Raw genomic sequence first — 16,821 nt, forward strand, 5'->3', positions numbered from 1 at the left:
CACCACAGCCCAGATTTAAAGGTTCATGGCCATGATCACCTCTTATGTCCTCGATTCCCCTGTACCCAGCTCACTCTTTATCATACTTGCCAGCAAACACCTGCCACCACACCAGTGTCCGTGCCTGGACCCCCCCCTCCCGACCCCCCGCCACACAATGATGCTGCCAGCCTCAAGGGAGCCTGAGGCCAGCCGGCCCAGCAGGCCTGGGGCAGAGGCCATGAAAAGGCATGACTGACAAGCCCCATTGCTGCTCTGAGAGCCATCCTTCGAGACCCTGCCTCGTCCTCATCTCATCTCTGGCCTCTCACCCTCCCTCCCCACCTTCACCTCACCAAAGGCTGCCCTCCTAGTCATGCTCAGAAGGACAGCTTGTGGGCACCTACCTCCCACCACCATGCCCCACACTCTGCCTCTGCTTCCCACACAAACTGCCCGCGTGCAAACTGGACTGTGTACCAGAGCCCTGCCTGCCACCTTCTCCAGGCCACTGCTCCAGCAAGTGTCCCTATGTCTCCATGGCCACTTTAGCAGCACACGAACACGTATGCCTTCTCTCTTCTTTAAAACAGAATCTAAGCTCCATCAAGCCCATACCTGTGCTACTGCTCAGGTTTTCTTTAGAGAAACACTCCTCAAGAACTGTCCATCCCAGCCCACCAACCCTCCCCTCCCCTCCTTTCCTCCTACAACCACACAGACATCTACTGCAGCAGATTGCCCCGGTCCTAAGTGTGAACCACCCTCAAAGCACTCAGTCCCCGAAAGAGAGACTTAGCAGCATTCCAGAAGCTCCTGTTGACCCCGTCAGGGAGAAAGGACCGGACGCTCAACAACAGAAACCAGCTTGCATGTTTCTGAGCTGATTATAAATAGAGTCCTCAGAATGTACTCCTTTGTTTCTGGCTTCTTTTACTCAACATTAGGTCCATGCCAGTCTTCCATATCGTGAATACTTGTGGTTTGGTCATTCCCTAGTTCCCGTAAATGTCCCACAATTTATTATACGCTGTCCTTCTGAAGGGCGTCTGGATGGTTCAGTTTGGGCTCTACAATGTAGTGTTACCGTAACCATTCTCATATGCCTATTTTGGCAAAAATACATATGTGTTCCTGCTGGGACAGAGCTACAGAGGAACAGGACAGGGCACATAATAAGGCATTTATGGAAGACACTGCCTCCATGTGCTTTGGCTTCCACCCTCCACACAAGCTTCTTGAACACACTATGAATGCTCACTTCTCAGCCCTTATTTTCCTAATATATGAATAGTATCTGACACTATTCATCATTCTCTCCCTTGAAACACTGTCTTGATTTGGTCTCGGAAATACTGCACTTTCCTGGTTTGCTCCCTACTCTCCATCAGCTTCTCCTGATCTTTGGTGGCTACAGTTTCCTGCAGCCTCTGAACTAGGTTCTTCAGTGCTTCCTCCCTGGGCAACACTGCCCAGTCTCATGATCTTCAGTACCACCTGAACGCTGATGGCTCTGCTCAGACCTCACCCCTCAACTCAAGGTCCACAGATTCAACTGCATATTTAGCTGAAGTCTCTGTATGAATGTCTGACAAACATCTGAGACCTAAGGAAAAATGAACATCTCATCATCCTTCCCCAAGTCTTCCCCACCATGGTTGATGAAACCTCCATCCTCTGGTTATCAGAACAAATTCTGTGTAGCCCCACTGTCTCTCTCTTCCTCATATCTCAACATCGGATTTTTTTTTTTTTTTTTTTAAGTAAATCTCCTTGGGTCCAACTACTTCTCTCCAACACTACCTCCCAGGATGGAGATACTAATGACCACTCAATCTGAGTGCCTGGAATACCTCCAACTGGTCTCTGCATGAGTTCCTGCTGCCATTTAAGCTATTTACAATAGTAGCGGCAGGAGATCAGCTAAACATAATTCATAATTCATATCTCATCACTGCTCAGATCCCTGATGCTGAAACCGGAATCCCAGACTGGTTGGTCTTACTCAAGTGCTTCAGCTCAAAGATCTCTTGCTGCCCCCATACAAAGTTCGTCACAATTTTGGAAACAAGAGTAACAATGTACATCTTTACTTGGTCTGCTTTTCATAAAATTAAGTTTACTAATTCTAAAGTAGCATTTTAAAAAAATATTTTATTTATTTTAGAGAGAGCATGCACATGTGCAAGCAGGGAGAGGGAGAAGAATAAGCAGGCACCCAGGTGTGTGCAGAACCTGACGCAGGGCTTGATCCCATGACCCTGAGATTATGACCTAAGCTGAAATCAAGAGTCAGGATGTTAATTGATTGAGCCACTTAGGCACTCCCCCCAATTAGTATTTAAATGTTCAGAATGAATGTGCTTGCTTCAGTAGCACACATACTAAATGTTCAGAAGGGTTTAGGTGGGCTTTATTTTATTTTTGGATATTTATTGTCCTTATTGCACAAATGAAGACCAAAGATACGCAGAAGACTAAAGCAGGACCAGCAAGTCTGTAAGCCTGTGTTCCTTTTTCCTTTAAATTTTTAAAGATTTTATTTATTTGAGAGAGAGAGAGAACAAAAGCAGGGAGAAGAGGGAGAGGGAGATGTAGAAGCAGACCCCCCCACTCCTGAACAGGGAGCCTGATGGGACTCGATCCCAGAACCCTGGGATCACGACCTGAGCTGGAGGCAGATTCTCAATCTACTCAGCCACCCAAATTACCCAGTAAGCCTATGTTTCTAATTTTCACAGTGATGATTTAACATGGCTTACAGAAAGGAAAATGGCCTCAATACGGTACTGATCTGTGTTTAACTAGCGTTTGGATGTGCTGAAAAATTATAAGAAAGGATACCTCAATCGTAAGCAAGCTCTACTTTATTCAGGAGCAGAGTTTTAATAAATATCTCAGAGTGGCTAAAACTACAATAATACTTTTATTCTTTATTTTTATTATTATTTTTTATGATAGTCACAGAGAGAGAGAGAGGCAGAGACACAGGCAGAGGGAGAAGCAGGCTCCATGCACGGGGAGCCCGACGTGGGATTTGATCCCGGGTCTCCAGGATCACGCCCTGGGCCAAAGGCAGGCGCCAAACCGCTGCGCCACCCAGGGATCCCAATAATACTTTTAGGTAGCAGAAGCAACTGAATTCTGGAGCACATGTGTTATTTTTTACCATACAGTCTAATTTATTTTAATTTCACATTTACTTTTGAAGAAATAAAATGAACTTAGAAAACTATGGTCCTAAAAAAAAAAAAAAACAAAAAAAAAAACAAAAAAACTATGGTCCTGACAGGAGGAATAATCTGCAGATGGGCGAGCACTTCATTGTTAAAGGGAAAGAATGTAAACCGTGAGCATCAGAAAGCTGTGAAGGTGGGCACAGTCCTCAGAAAGGGCAAGAGTCCAATAAACTGATCACTTGTAAGTTATTATGGTCTTTGATTTTTTTGTTTCCAAAAAAAGTTGAAGGTCAATAAGAGCAAACTCATAATGAATGTCCACTGTGGATAATTGGGAGATTCAGAAAAAGCTTGCTTGTGAAATTTGCTGACATCAAAGTAAAAAAGTCTTAACATTGATTGGAAGGCTTGTGCTAAGCACAGAATGATCAACTATTTGCTGAATATTATGTTTAAAAAATCTAGGGGAAAGATATATTAACTTTAGAGACAAGAGCACTTAGTCCAATGACAATCAGATGAAGATGCTCAATTACACTGACCCTTAATGAGTTTGAGAGTTCAAAACAAGATATTATAAAAGAGAAGATTTGCCATTTAAAGACCAAGGTAACTTAAATCACTAGTACTCACTTCAATCTACACTTTAAAAGGCTCAGCAAATTCAGTGAGCATTTTACAAATGATAGAAAAAAATAAATTTTCCCAACTCTCAAAAATCTCAGGATAAAGGATAAACCGTTAACTACTACACTCTATGCTACATTAAGTGCACACTGTATTCTACTGAAACACAAAATTACCAATCACGTGCAAGTTTCGCGGTCTAATTAAAAATTGGAAATATATGATTAAGACATTATTAAGTAATTTGATTTATAGGCATCTTGTTCCAATTAAATCAATATTCTGAAGCAAGGGGGAAAAAGCCATTTTCAAATAGAATTCAAATATGATAAAAGATTTCCTTCAATAAATTTCTGAACTTAATTGGCTTAAATGGACCTAGGTGCTTCTATCTGTAAAAAAAAAAGTTCAAGATGACATTACCACATCCTTGAGCTGTTTATTTATTCCCTGTCTAAAGCCTGATTTACAGGCAATAAAATGCAATCACGACCCACACCAGAAGCAGGAATCATCTGCTAATGGAACTTCTAATTGAGAAGTGACCAGTGACATGAGGTAATTCTTTCTACGTAGGATTGCTCTTGAAGACCTCTTTGCACTTTATCACAGTAAACAATCACTAACATATGCATTAAAGAAAATTTAAATACATTATGACCCAATAAATATCATAATCAATCAATACACAATTTTCTTCTCTTAAGGATTTAATGTGCAGATACCACACTATTAGTGCTATTCTATCATGCTCACTTAGACCTGGATAATTTTTAACATGTTGGTACAAAGTTTAACCATTTATAATCAGATAATAATCAGATGTTTTAGATACTAGTATTCCCTTAGGAATTTCCAGAAAATGCAGAAAATTATATAAGTAAAATCTTAAATACATGTAACTAAGTTATCTAACATCCTCATAAAACTATAGTTTTGTTACTGGTTCTATCTAACCTCCACAATTTTAAAGAGCTTTACTGATATATAATTTACATAAACTTCATTTTTGGGAGAAAAATGTACATTTCAAATTATCCTCCCTGGAATCTGGTTTAAAGAGACACATATTCGCAAATAGAGGAGTAAGAGCAATCTATTGTCTGTTCTGAGCCCCAGTACTTCACAATGAAACCTCTTCTTCACAGTATCTGCAGTTAAGAGCAGCATGTCAATGAACAGAAGGGAAAAGTGAGTGTATCCTTAACAAACTTACATTAACTACTGGCCAGAAAACTTTAGTGAACCAGGATCCTCTAATTATCTTATCTCTATATTAATCAAGATTGGATAATTTATACAGTCAGGAAGAAAAATATAAAATTTTAATAGGATTTAACTCATCCAAATAAAATCACTCCATCTGTTGTCTGTAACCACACTGTGTGAGAACCACCAAATTAAGGGGGTACTTCAGGGGCACCTGGCTGGCTCAGTCAGTGGAGTGTGCCACTCTCCATCTCAGGGTCATGAGTTCAAGCCCCACGTTGTGGGTAGAGATTGCTTAAATAAAAAGTAAATACTTAAAAGACTTAGAGGGTATCTCAGTTTAGTCTAGCAAAATAAAGGCTTACCATTATTACTTTAAAATTTAATTTCAGGGGCACCTGGGTGGCTCTGTCAGTTAAGTGTCTGCATTTGCTCAAGTCATGATCTCAGGGTCCTGGGACTGAGTCCTGCATCAGGCTCTCTGCTCCACGGGGAGTCTGCTTCTCCCTCTCCCTCTGCCTGCAGCTCCCCTCTGCCTGTGCTCTCTCACAAATATATAATTAATCTTTAAAAATTGAATTTCATTATTGTTAATATAGGAGATTCTTGGCCTCACCTCAATAGAAAGAACTAGTGCATCATTTCAAAGACTTTCATGAAATAAGTTATGAAATGTGTATCTTCTGGGGAGGGCAGGGAGAGCTGAAGCTGAGTCATGGGGACCACTGCCAGGTAGAGACGGCATCTCGAAGAAACAGACACCAAAGCCAGCACTCAGCTTCAAGTGGGAGAGACAGGTTATGTCTTAAAATAAAGTGAGAAAATGATCTGTTTGACAGTTATGCAAAGGAATTTAACACCAGGCCGATGTCTGAAATTTGTCTCTGAAATGGTAAGGACAGCCTAAAGAAATACTGTAGTAATGGTGAGGTCAAGTTGGAGCCCATTACTAAATGTGAACAACACTTAAGAGACCATATTATTAAAGTAGCAACATTTGGAATCAGAACAAATGAATAATAATTGGGCCTCTATGTATCTCAGAAATAGGAATAAAGGGGTATGATTTTTATACTGAGGATCTACTGGTTCCCTTCGACACTACCCCTCTGCTTTGCTGGGCTGGAGTTCCATTACCATTTTTTTTTTTTTTTTTTTCCCTTAAAGATTTTAGTTATTTATTTGACAGAGAGAGGGAGAAGAAGCACGAGCAGGGCGGAGGGGCAGAGGGAGAGGGAGAATCAGGTTCCCCACTGAGCAGGAAGCCTGATGCAGGACTCGATCCTAGGACCCTGGGATCATGACCTGAGTTGAAGGCAGACACTCCACTGAGGGAGCCCTTCAGGCACCCACCATCTGTCATGATTTATTAATGACAAATACAAACACAAACAAAAATACATACACAACGCAAAACTGACTACAGAGGTACAACAGTATGGCTAGACAGAGATCAATGAAACAAAACTGAGAATTCAGAAATGAAGCCTTACATTCATGGTCAACTGATTGTTGACAAGGGAATCAGGTCAGTCTTAGCAAATGATGCTGGGACATCTGGATATCCACATTCAAAGGAATCTGGGACCTCCCAACCCACACTACCCACAAATATTAACTCAAAATGGTATGTAACTGGAAAGAGAGGAGCTTATCTGGCCCTGAAAACTTAAAAATAAAATAAAATCCTTAATCATACCATAAAAATAGTTAACTCCAAATGGAAGACCTACATATAACAACTAAAACTATGAGACTCTTAGGAGGACACATCCAGGTGTAAATCTCTGTGACCTCAGATTAAGCCGTAGGACCCTGGTTTCTTAGATTAAGACACCAACAGCCCAGACAACAAAAGAAAAATAAATGCATTAGACTTCGTTACAGGTAAAGACTCTGGAGCTTCAAAGGCTGCCATCATGAAAGTGAGAGACAACCCACAGAGTGGGAAAAAATACTTGCAAATCATGCCTGATACGGGATGAAACTAGACTATATACAGGACTTAATACAAGACAAACTACTCAATTTAAGAAATGGACAATGCACTTGAAGGGATCTTTCTCCACAGAAGACATAAAGCATACAAAAAGATGCTTAACAGTATTAGTCATTAGGGAAAGAAACCAAAGCATAATGAGATACTGTTTCACACTCACCAGAACAGTTATAATAAAAAAGACAGAAAATAAATAGACAGACAGACAATATCAAGTGTTGCCAAGGTAAGGAGAACCTGGAGCCCTCCTACGCGGCTGCTGGGACTATAAAGGCTGCAAACACTTTGACAGTAGAGTCACCCTATGTGCCAGCACTTCCACTCCTAAGTGTATATGTCTCTTGGGTAAGAGAAATGCAAACCTATGACCACATAGAAAATTATACAGATGATCTCCAGCTTATGATGGTTTGACCTAGGATTTTTTGACTTTACGATGCTGTGAAAGTGATACACACTCAGTAGAAACCACGCTTTGAGTTCTGAATGTGGATCTCTTCCTGAGCTAATGACATGTGGCCTGATCCTCCCCCATGATGCCGGGTGGTGGCTGAAGCTCTCACAACCACATGATCACAAGGGTCAGCAGCTGATACACTGACCGCCATCTGTACCCACACAGCCATTCCATCTGTCACTTTCAGTACAGCATTCCGTGCATTACAGGAGCTAATCAACACTTTACCGTCAAATAGGCTTCATGCTACATGGTTTTGCTCAACTGTGGGCTAATGTGAGAGCTCTGAGTACACTTAAAGTGGGCCAGGCTACACCGTGATGTTTGCTAGGCTAGGTGTGTTAAATATATTTTTAATGTCTGATATTTTCAACTGATGGTTTTTTTTATCAGGATGTAACCCCATCCTAAGTCAGGGAAGATCAGTAGACAATGTTCATAGCAGTATTATTCATAATAACCAAAAAGTGGGAACACCCAAATGTCTATTGATAGATGAATGCATAAACAAAACGTCTCATATCCACACAATGGAATACTATTCAGCTATAAAAGAAGTTCTGACACATTCCACAATATTGAGGAACACTGAAGACATTCTGCTAAGTCAAAGAACCCAGTCACAAAAGGCAATATATGCTATTATAGGACTCCATTCTATAAATGCCCAGAACAGACAAATCCACAGAAACAGATTAGTGATGGCCTGGGGCTGGTGAGGTGGGCTGGAGGAAAAGGCTGTTAATGCACGCGATACACTTTCTTCCCTTCTAAAACCCCTCTTCTTTGATCTTCCTCCCCACGTGGCCACACCCTTAAGTCTCTCTGGCTCTTCATCCTTCTATCAGTTGGGCACCTGTGCCAGTGACAGCCCACCTTTTGACCTTCCTTACTCACCCAGTCTACACGAAATCCCCCTGGCCCACCTTTCTTGCTCATGACACCTGAAGCCACTACCTTTATCTATGCTCCAGAGCTGCTCAACACCACAGCTACCAACCACAAGTGGCTGCTTACATCCAAATTGATGAGAATTACATCATAAATTTGATTCCCTGAACCAGCCTGGCCCCAGCTAGATGACACTACACCACGCAGCAAGTTCTCCTGGTGCATAGCTGTGTCCCAGTCCCTTGCTGTCTTTCCCAGCATGCTAAACCATCCCTCTCATGTGGTTCTTTATCATTGATATTTTACCTGCACAAAGCTGCCCTATTTTTGAAAAATCAACCTGCTCATGCTTTTCTGGAACTTGTTCTTTCTTCAGGGATTCTCTTTCTCCTTCCCTTCAGAGTAAAGCCTTCTGAAAAGGCATTGACACTCTTTTCTGCTTTCATACCTTCCATTTCCTCTTCGTCACATCATAGCAAACTCATTTTTATCATACCACTCTGCTGAAAACATCACCAAGGACAACCACATGCCCTTCACCTGATGGATGGATGACTCTGGTTGTTACAGAAGGGACTAGGACTTCGCAATGCCAGGACTGACGTGCTGACACAGGCTACACCCCTGATGAACCTTGAACACATGACACCAGGTGAAGGAAGCCATTCACTGAAGGCCACACATGTGTGGTACAATTACATGAAATGTCCAGTACAGGACACTCTATGGAGATTAAACGTAAATTAGGGTTTGCCTAGAGTCTGGGGGAAACAAAAACTGTTAGGACACAGGTGATGAATGTTCTAAATCTGATGGTGGTGATGGTTGCATAACTCTGAATCTACTGAAACTACTGAATCACACACTTAAAAAAAAATCATTCATTCAAGTGATCTCCACGCCCAACATGGGGCTTGAACTCGTGACCCCAAGATCAAGGGTTGCATGCTCCACTGACTGAGCCAGCCCCTGAATCGCACTCTTAAACAGGACAAACTGCAGGGTATGTGAGTCATTTCTTAATAAAGCGGTTGTAAGAACAAGCACCAGGGAAATCAAGACTTGAGGGCTGATCTTGCAGTCACTTCTCAGTCTTGCTGACCTTATGGCATCATACTGCTATGATCACAGCCAGTATTACTGAGGAGCTAGGCCACTGTCCCAGACCTTTAACTTGTAACTCCTGAGTCTTAGTCTCCTCTAAAATCAATTTGCCCCATGCTGACTCCTTACAAATGTAGTAAGTCTCAGCCATTTGCTCCAAACAATGATTTTCCATGATCCACAGTATGGAGACCAAACTTTTTTTTTTTTTAAAGATTTTATTTATTTATTCATGAGAGACAGAGACAGAGACAGAGAGAGAGAGAGAGAGGGAGGGAGAGATACAGGCAGAGAGAGAAGCAGGCTCCACGCAGGGAGCCCAATGTGGGACTTGATCCTGGGACTCCAGGATCACGCCCTGGGCCGAAGGCAAGCGCTAAACTGCTGAGCCACCCAGGGATCCCCGAGACCAAACTTTCTATTATGTAACACAAAGGCTCTTGGCTCTTTATGATCTGTCTGCTGGCTTAGCCCTAAGCAGGGCCAGCACATATCCTGGAAAGACCCCAAAAGCATACACCTTATTTAGGCTTTGTTCAACTGCTGTTGTGGGGGAAGCAACCACAGACAAAATGTAAACAAGGCCTGGCTGATTTCCAGTAAAACCTTTTTTTTTTTTTTTTTCTTAAGACTACAAAAAATAGGTGGCTGGACTTGGACAGAGGCTGTAGTTGTTGCTACCCTTGATTCTAGAGTGTCACGTCTAGTCATACCTTTGACCTGCAGAAACTGTAGGGATTATGATTCTTGTGTGAAAATCCAATCTGTCTCTCAAAATGTACTGGGCAGTAAATAGTATCAGGCATTCCAATTCCAGTCTTAAATAGGGGAAATCAAAATACATTCCCAGACTATCCAAAAATCCTAACAAATTTCTCCCAAATACCATGGAAAACATCTACCTATCTATAATAAGACACCAAAGATTCCTGAGTAACATAAATTTTATTTAATAATAGTTTTATTATTGGATATGTTATGTCCTTTTACAGATTCAGATATGTTGCATCTTTATTCTATGCCGCAAGATACATCCCAATAATGAAAACAAGGAAGATATCTTCTGAACTGGGGCCGGTGCCTGGCCGAAACCCACATGAAGAGCCATGAAGGCACTGTTGGTGAGGACAGGAAGGTACCATGTCCTTCAGGGAGCTGCTGAGTCCTGAGCACCATGCTCTCTCTAGCCCTCGACTCTCAGGGTACTCCAGCGGGCTTCTGATTTACACAGTGGGTTTGGGATAAGCCTGAGTCGCTTGTCACTAGAGTGACTATTTGGTAGTAAGTCTGAATCCTGGGAGATCCTTGTGCGCTGCCCCACACACCTCAGGCTTTCTCTATTGTGAAGTTATGATGAGTGGAATGGATCATTCATTCAGAAAAAAAAAATCAAGAATCGACTTTCCATTCCCGGGGAAGTAGCCTAGATGATTTCCCACCTCATTTAGAGCAGTTTAGACCTAAGTCTCAATTATAGATTTTATTGGGATATTTGCTAGCTGTATCCTGTTAAGATTAGCAACTGTTGATGCAGAATTTGTTTCAAGTACAAAGATGCAAACAAAATAAAACAAAGTAACCCAGAAATATAACCTTGCATATAAATATTCCCCATTTAAAAATGTTAGTAAGCAAAAAAAATAAATAAAAAAAAAATGTTAGTAAGCAATTTAAAAGAAAAACTAAATTGCTTTTTTGGACTGCATTTGACCCACAGGGAATTAGTCAGCCACCCCTGCTGCTCCCTGCCTTTGGCATACCCACAGGCTATGCTGGTGTTCCAAGGAAGTTCACACACTGAGTCCTAATCCCCCAGGGTGATGGCATTAGGAGGTGGGCCTTTAGGAGGTGATTAGGTCAGGAGGATGGAGCTCTCAGGAATGTGATTCGTGCCTTATTAAAGGGACCCAGAGAGATGGCCCTAGGTAATGAAGCAGGAGAAGTACCCCTACCAAGTGAGGCCACATAGCACCCTGATGGTGAATGTCCAGCCTCCAGAACTGTGAGAAAGAAATGTCTTTGATTTATAAGCTGCCAAGGCTGTGGTGTTCTGTTGTAGCCGCCCGAAGGGGCTACAACAGGGTAGGACTGATCTGCTTTATCACTGTTTCACCATTAAATAGGATGCTTCCATTAGGCTACATCATTCCTTTTTTCCTTTCTTTGACAGTAGAGGGTAAACTCTTTGTGTAGCGGCGGGTGTGTAACAATGGTTTCTAGAGCAATACTATCATGTCATTCTTAGGGGCCATTTTCCTAGAGTGTGCATATAACATAATAAACTTAACCCATACCAAACAACTAGTCTCTTGCCTCGTAGCATCTTAAAAGTTTACAGAACATTAAAGGAATGAACATGGTCAACAGGAACAACGGGGAGGTCTGCAGTATTTCCAGGGTGCTCACTGATGGCTACAGATAGCTACCGACAGACTTCATATCCTATGTTCCCTGGGGTTTCTACACTGTACAAATGATTTATATAAGTGACCACTGTGCATGGAATGTATAACAGTGAAATGTTAATTATGTGAAAGAATCCTGTTCAGGGTTTACCAAAATTACTTCAGCAATTTTGATGAAAGATTTTCAACAAAACAGACAGCAACCGCATAGAATTGCAAAACTTCAACATCCTGTGTCTGAGATCCATTTTCACACACAGTTACTTTACCTTTCCAAGCATCCTGCCCAGGAAGTAGTAGTGTCTGGCAAAGGAATCTCCCACGAGCATCTGAGCGGCTGGGCTAGGGTACAGAAGCCCTTCATTCGTGGTCTTAAAGAACCCCTGGTTGGGGTTAAATCCTGACTTGAGCAGCTCATTCAGAAACTCTCTGAAAATGCCACCACCATCAATGCCAGCTTCATCCAGGCCATGGGCATTGAGTAAGTGCACACGGATCCGCTTTTTCAAATCAGGCTCTGTTAAAACAAGGGTAACGGGGGGAGGGGGGGTGCGGAGGAGAAAAGATTTTAAAAGAAAGCAATAAAATAAGCTGGTAATACAGGAAGTTTTGGGAAGGGGAGCAAGAATATTAGAGATATATTAATGTAAGACTCAAAAAAATCAATTGAGATTAATAATAGAAGAAGAGACAGATGGACGCATATTTTCCCCAAAGCCAAGAGGAGAAAGAGAAAGAAGTTAATGGATCACACACAGAGGTGAGGGGAAACAGAGTGCTCAGGAGAAAATAAAGTTATCCCTCATATTCTAAAGGATATGACACTCTAATACTAGGAGAGGAGGGAGGGAATTAAGTACATAAGAGCACTAGAGGAATAGAAACTGTTACCAGGAAAGTCAGAAAACATAAATGAATAAAGAAGATGTCAGTGCAATTAACAGTACAGTGTTTGAAAGAGGTGAACAATGTAGCAGAGTCAGGACCTAGAGTCTACCTTATCATTTATTTATTTATTTATTTATTTATTTATTTAAAGACTTTATTTATTTATTCATGAGAGACACACAGAGAGAGGCAGAGACACAGGCAGAGGGAGAAGCAGGCTCCATGCACCGGGAGCCCGATGTGGGACTCGATCCCGGGTCTCCAGGATCACGCCCTGGGCCAAAGGCAGATGCTCAACCACTGAGCCACCCAGGCGTCCCTCTACCTTATCATTTAAAAGCAGTATCTGGCTGAAAGGGTGAAAGTGTTTTGGGTTAAGAGTGTGCCACAAAGGGACACCTGGGTGGCTCAGTGGTTGAGTGTATGCCTTTGGCTCAGGTCGGGATCCCGAGGCCCTGGGACTGAGTTCCACATCAGGCTCCCTGCATGGAGCCTGCTTCTCCCTCTGCCTATGTCTCTGCCTCTCTCTCTCTCTCTCTCGTGAATAAATAAAATTAAAAAAAAAAAAAGTGTGCCACAAAGATGAAAATCTTTTTAAATTGTGAAGTTGCTTAATTATGCCTGATATCTTAGAGTAATTCCCACCCAGGTCCTCAAGAGGACAGTTCTGCTATCAGCAGGGAAACATCCCTGGACTCACCTACGATGGTACACAGCTACCAAACAAAGGCCAAAGAAAGTGATTCTGCCAAAAGTCCAAACCAGGTGGTCTTCATTGGAAAGGCTTAATCAAGGTGCAGGTTTGAGAAAGCAAATGGCACATCCTTCACCTTTCCCCACCTGTGTCTTGGGTGCTCTGCATCTAAGCCAGTGGGGAGGGCGGAGGCGGTGGGCTGCCAAGTGAGTGTGCTAAGGAGCAGGGTATGCATGTGGTGCCAGAGTTCCCGGGCTTTAACAAGTGGCTGACATCGTTCAGGCTTCTTATGTGGCCACCCCAAGTATCCCAAGGGATGGGGACCTGGAGAAAACACTCCAGAAGGGGCTCAGCAGAACACATGCTTGCTAGAGCCTCCAACACTGTGGCGGGACAGTGTCAGTACTTCTGAAGACAGAACCTGGCTGTGAATATTCTGTAATATGGTTCAAACAGGGCCAGGATGATTTATTGTATGGACTGAGATCTACACCATTGTGCACAGCAGTACAGACATCATCTTTCACTGGGCTGGCACGGGGAAGGGCTACCCCTGTCCTGCCAGCAGGGACAAACGCTGTGCCAGGCAAGTGCCACGTTAATGCCTGCATTTCCCACAGGAATAAGGCAAATAAGTCTAAACCATCTGGTTACAGCTCGCTCTCATACTTTGTAAAGAATAACGACCACTGATTATTTACCACTAGCTAGAATTTACACTAGGATTTCACACACTTTACTTCAAGTCCTTTAACAACCTTCTGGGTTAAGAACAATCCCCATTCTGGATAGGCCACTGGGTGAGGGGGATTAAACAGGGCACTTGTTGTGATGAGCACTAAACATTGTATGGAAGTGATGAATCACTAAATTCTACTCCTGAAACCATTATTACACTGTATGTTAGCAAACTAGAATTTAAATAAAAACTTGAAAAAAAAAAAGAATTATCTTCATTCTGCAGTGACAAACCAAGTATACATATAAGTATACATATACATATAAGTATATATATACATATAAGTAGCTATGTCTCTATGTATCTAAGACATAGCTACCACTCTAAGCTGTAATTTAAGGATAGGTCTACTGACGACAAAGCACAGGCTTTTATATTAAACCATATTCTCTTTTATTTTTAAATTTCAGCTATAGTTACATGAAAAAAATGCTTTTTACTGACTCCATGAATATGTTATTTGCATCTATTCTGATTAATAGAATTACAAAATATCTTCACTCTCAAGATCTGGCTAAAATGCCAAAAGAAATCTAAGCAGATAATTATAGATGGAATGCAAAAATATAGTTGGGTATTTCTCACCTTAACATATTCCTCTTAATACCCAGTTTCAAGGAAGGACTATAAGCATTTGTTTGTCATATATAATTATTTCTCAAACTGATGGTCAGCAGTTAGTAGGAGATCCTGTAAACATTCTAAGTGCACAAACGTTCTAAGTGGCAAACACTTAGCCCAGGCCCACCTTTTACCACACCCGTTCCCCTATAGCTATAGCGGCAGTAAGGGGAACAGGAGTGTGTCATTGGCTTCTGCAGACTCAGTGGCCAGTCACAGAAGTCACCCTCTAAGTTGGCTGGAATTGAGATTCTGTGTTCCCCAAAGCTCATTTCTGTAAACAGTAATATATATTAGCCACAATAATGTTTTCAGAGTCAAATCAAGCCTGCGAGGTATCTGGCCATTACTGTGTTGTTTTTTTTTTGTTGTTTTTTTTTTGTTTTTAAGATTTTATTTATTTATTAGAGACACACACAGAGAGAGAGAGAGGCAGAGACACAGGCGGAGGGAGAAGCAGGCTCCATGCAGGGAGCCCGATGTGGGACTCGATCCCGGGTCTCCAGGATCATGCCCTGGGCCGATGGCAGGTGGTAAACCGCTGAGCCACCCCAGGGATCCCCTCATTATTTGTTACTAAGGACAAATTTAAAATATCTACTTACACACGAAGGTTTTAGTGGAGGGGGGAAAAAACCCTAAAACCTAAGTAATGTTACTAATGTTACTCTGAATTTTACCCTATTATAGTTTCTTGTTCAGGAAAACAATGTAATACATTCTGCCCCTTAAATGAAACATAATAAAACCAGCCAACACACAAAAGCATAGAGAGGTCTCAGGAACCAACTAGACTACAGTTCAGAGCCAGCTCTAGCGGATTCTTAGCCAAGAGAACAGATGATACAAAGAGCTAGAGTCTAGAGTTGTCCAGAGGGTAACCGTGATCATTTCTCCACCTTCGCACGCTTGGGTGGGGCAGGGTATAGAGCACACATGGTAGCCTGGTGTTGGGAGCAGCACATGTCTCTGAGCTCCAGCAGTCAGCTCAACCACCCATGGGGCTTACACCCACACTCTAGAAAACTGGCCTACGGGGCACCTGGCTGGCTCAGTTTCAGGGTTGTGAGTTTAGGCCTTGCACTGAGTGTGGAGATTACTTAATAAGTAAAACGAAAGAAAGAAAGAAAAGAAAGAGAAGAAAGAGAAGAAAGAGAAGAAAAGAAAGAAAACTGTCTTGAGAAGATATGAATAGGAGAGGATGAGTATCCATAAAGGCCCGATGTGCTGTAAGGATGAGACGGCATATGGAGCAATCATATTAACTGATTATGTGTAAATAATCAGTGAACAAAGCACTTCACACCAATTTCCCATGAATAAGTGACACATTCTGAGATATTTAATTTTACTACTTTCCCTAGCAAAATAACAATTTTAACACATGGTTTAAAAAACTATTGTTAATAAGGCCTGAATTAGAGAACATCTGTAGGGATGTAAAGCATTATAACCTATGTATTAGGAGAAGATTCTTCCAAGTCCCTTAAACTCAACACAAGTATCAGCACACACCTGGGGAGTTAAGGCGTGATCAACTTCTGAATAACTTTAACCTAAAGGATTCATTACGAAATTTGAGGTTTTGGATGCCTGGGTGGCTCAGCATTTGAGCATCTGCCTTCAGCTCAGGGTGTGATCCCGAGGTGCTGGGATCAAGTCCCACATCAGGCTCCCCACAGGGAGCCTGCTTCTCCCTCTGCCTGTGTCTCTGCCCCTCTTTCTCCGTGTCTCCGGTGAATAAATAAATGAAATCTTAAAAAAAAAAAAAAAAAAAAAAAAAAAAGGAAATTTGGGGCTTGTTGTAATTGGACAGTAAGGTCTTTATTTTTATTTTTTTCATTTTTTTAAAAGATTTTATTTATTTATTCATGAGAGATAGAGAGAGAGAGAGGCAGAGACACAGGCAGAGGGAGAAGCAGGCTCCATGCAGGGAGCCTGATGTGGGACCTGATCCCAGGTCTGCAGGATCACGCCCTGGACTGAAGGCGGTGCTTAAACCGCTGAGCCACAGGGGCTACCCTGGACA

At 42.1% G+C, this 16,821-nt stretch overlaps 1 protein-coding gene across 4 annotated transcripts in view; it reads right to left on the minus strand.

Moving 5' to 3' along the window:
• The window catches only part of UBE3C (ubiquitin protein ligase E3C), a 127,153-nt gene that overhangs the window by 36,119 nt on the left and 74,213 nt on the right, over positions 1–16,821 (minus strand). For all 4 annotated transcript variants that reach the window (XM_077849511.1, XM_077849510.1, XM_077849512.1 and 1 more), the window contains exon 18: positions 12,120–12,367. In XM_077849511.1, coding sequence (XP_077705637.1) covers positions 12,120–12,367 — 248 coding nt within the window. The remainder of the gene's footprint in view (positions 1–12,119; positions 12,368–16,821) is intronic.

This window comes from Canis aureus, chromosome 15 (genome assembly GCF_053574225.1).
Source record: "Canis aureus isolate CA01 chromosome 15, VMU_Caureus_v.1.0, whole genome shotgun sequence".
Taxonomy (NCBI): Eukaryota; Metazoa; Chordata; class Mammalia; order Carnivora; family Canidae; genus Canis; species Canis aureus.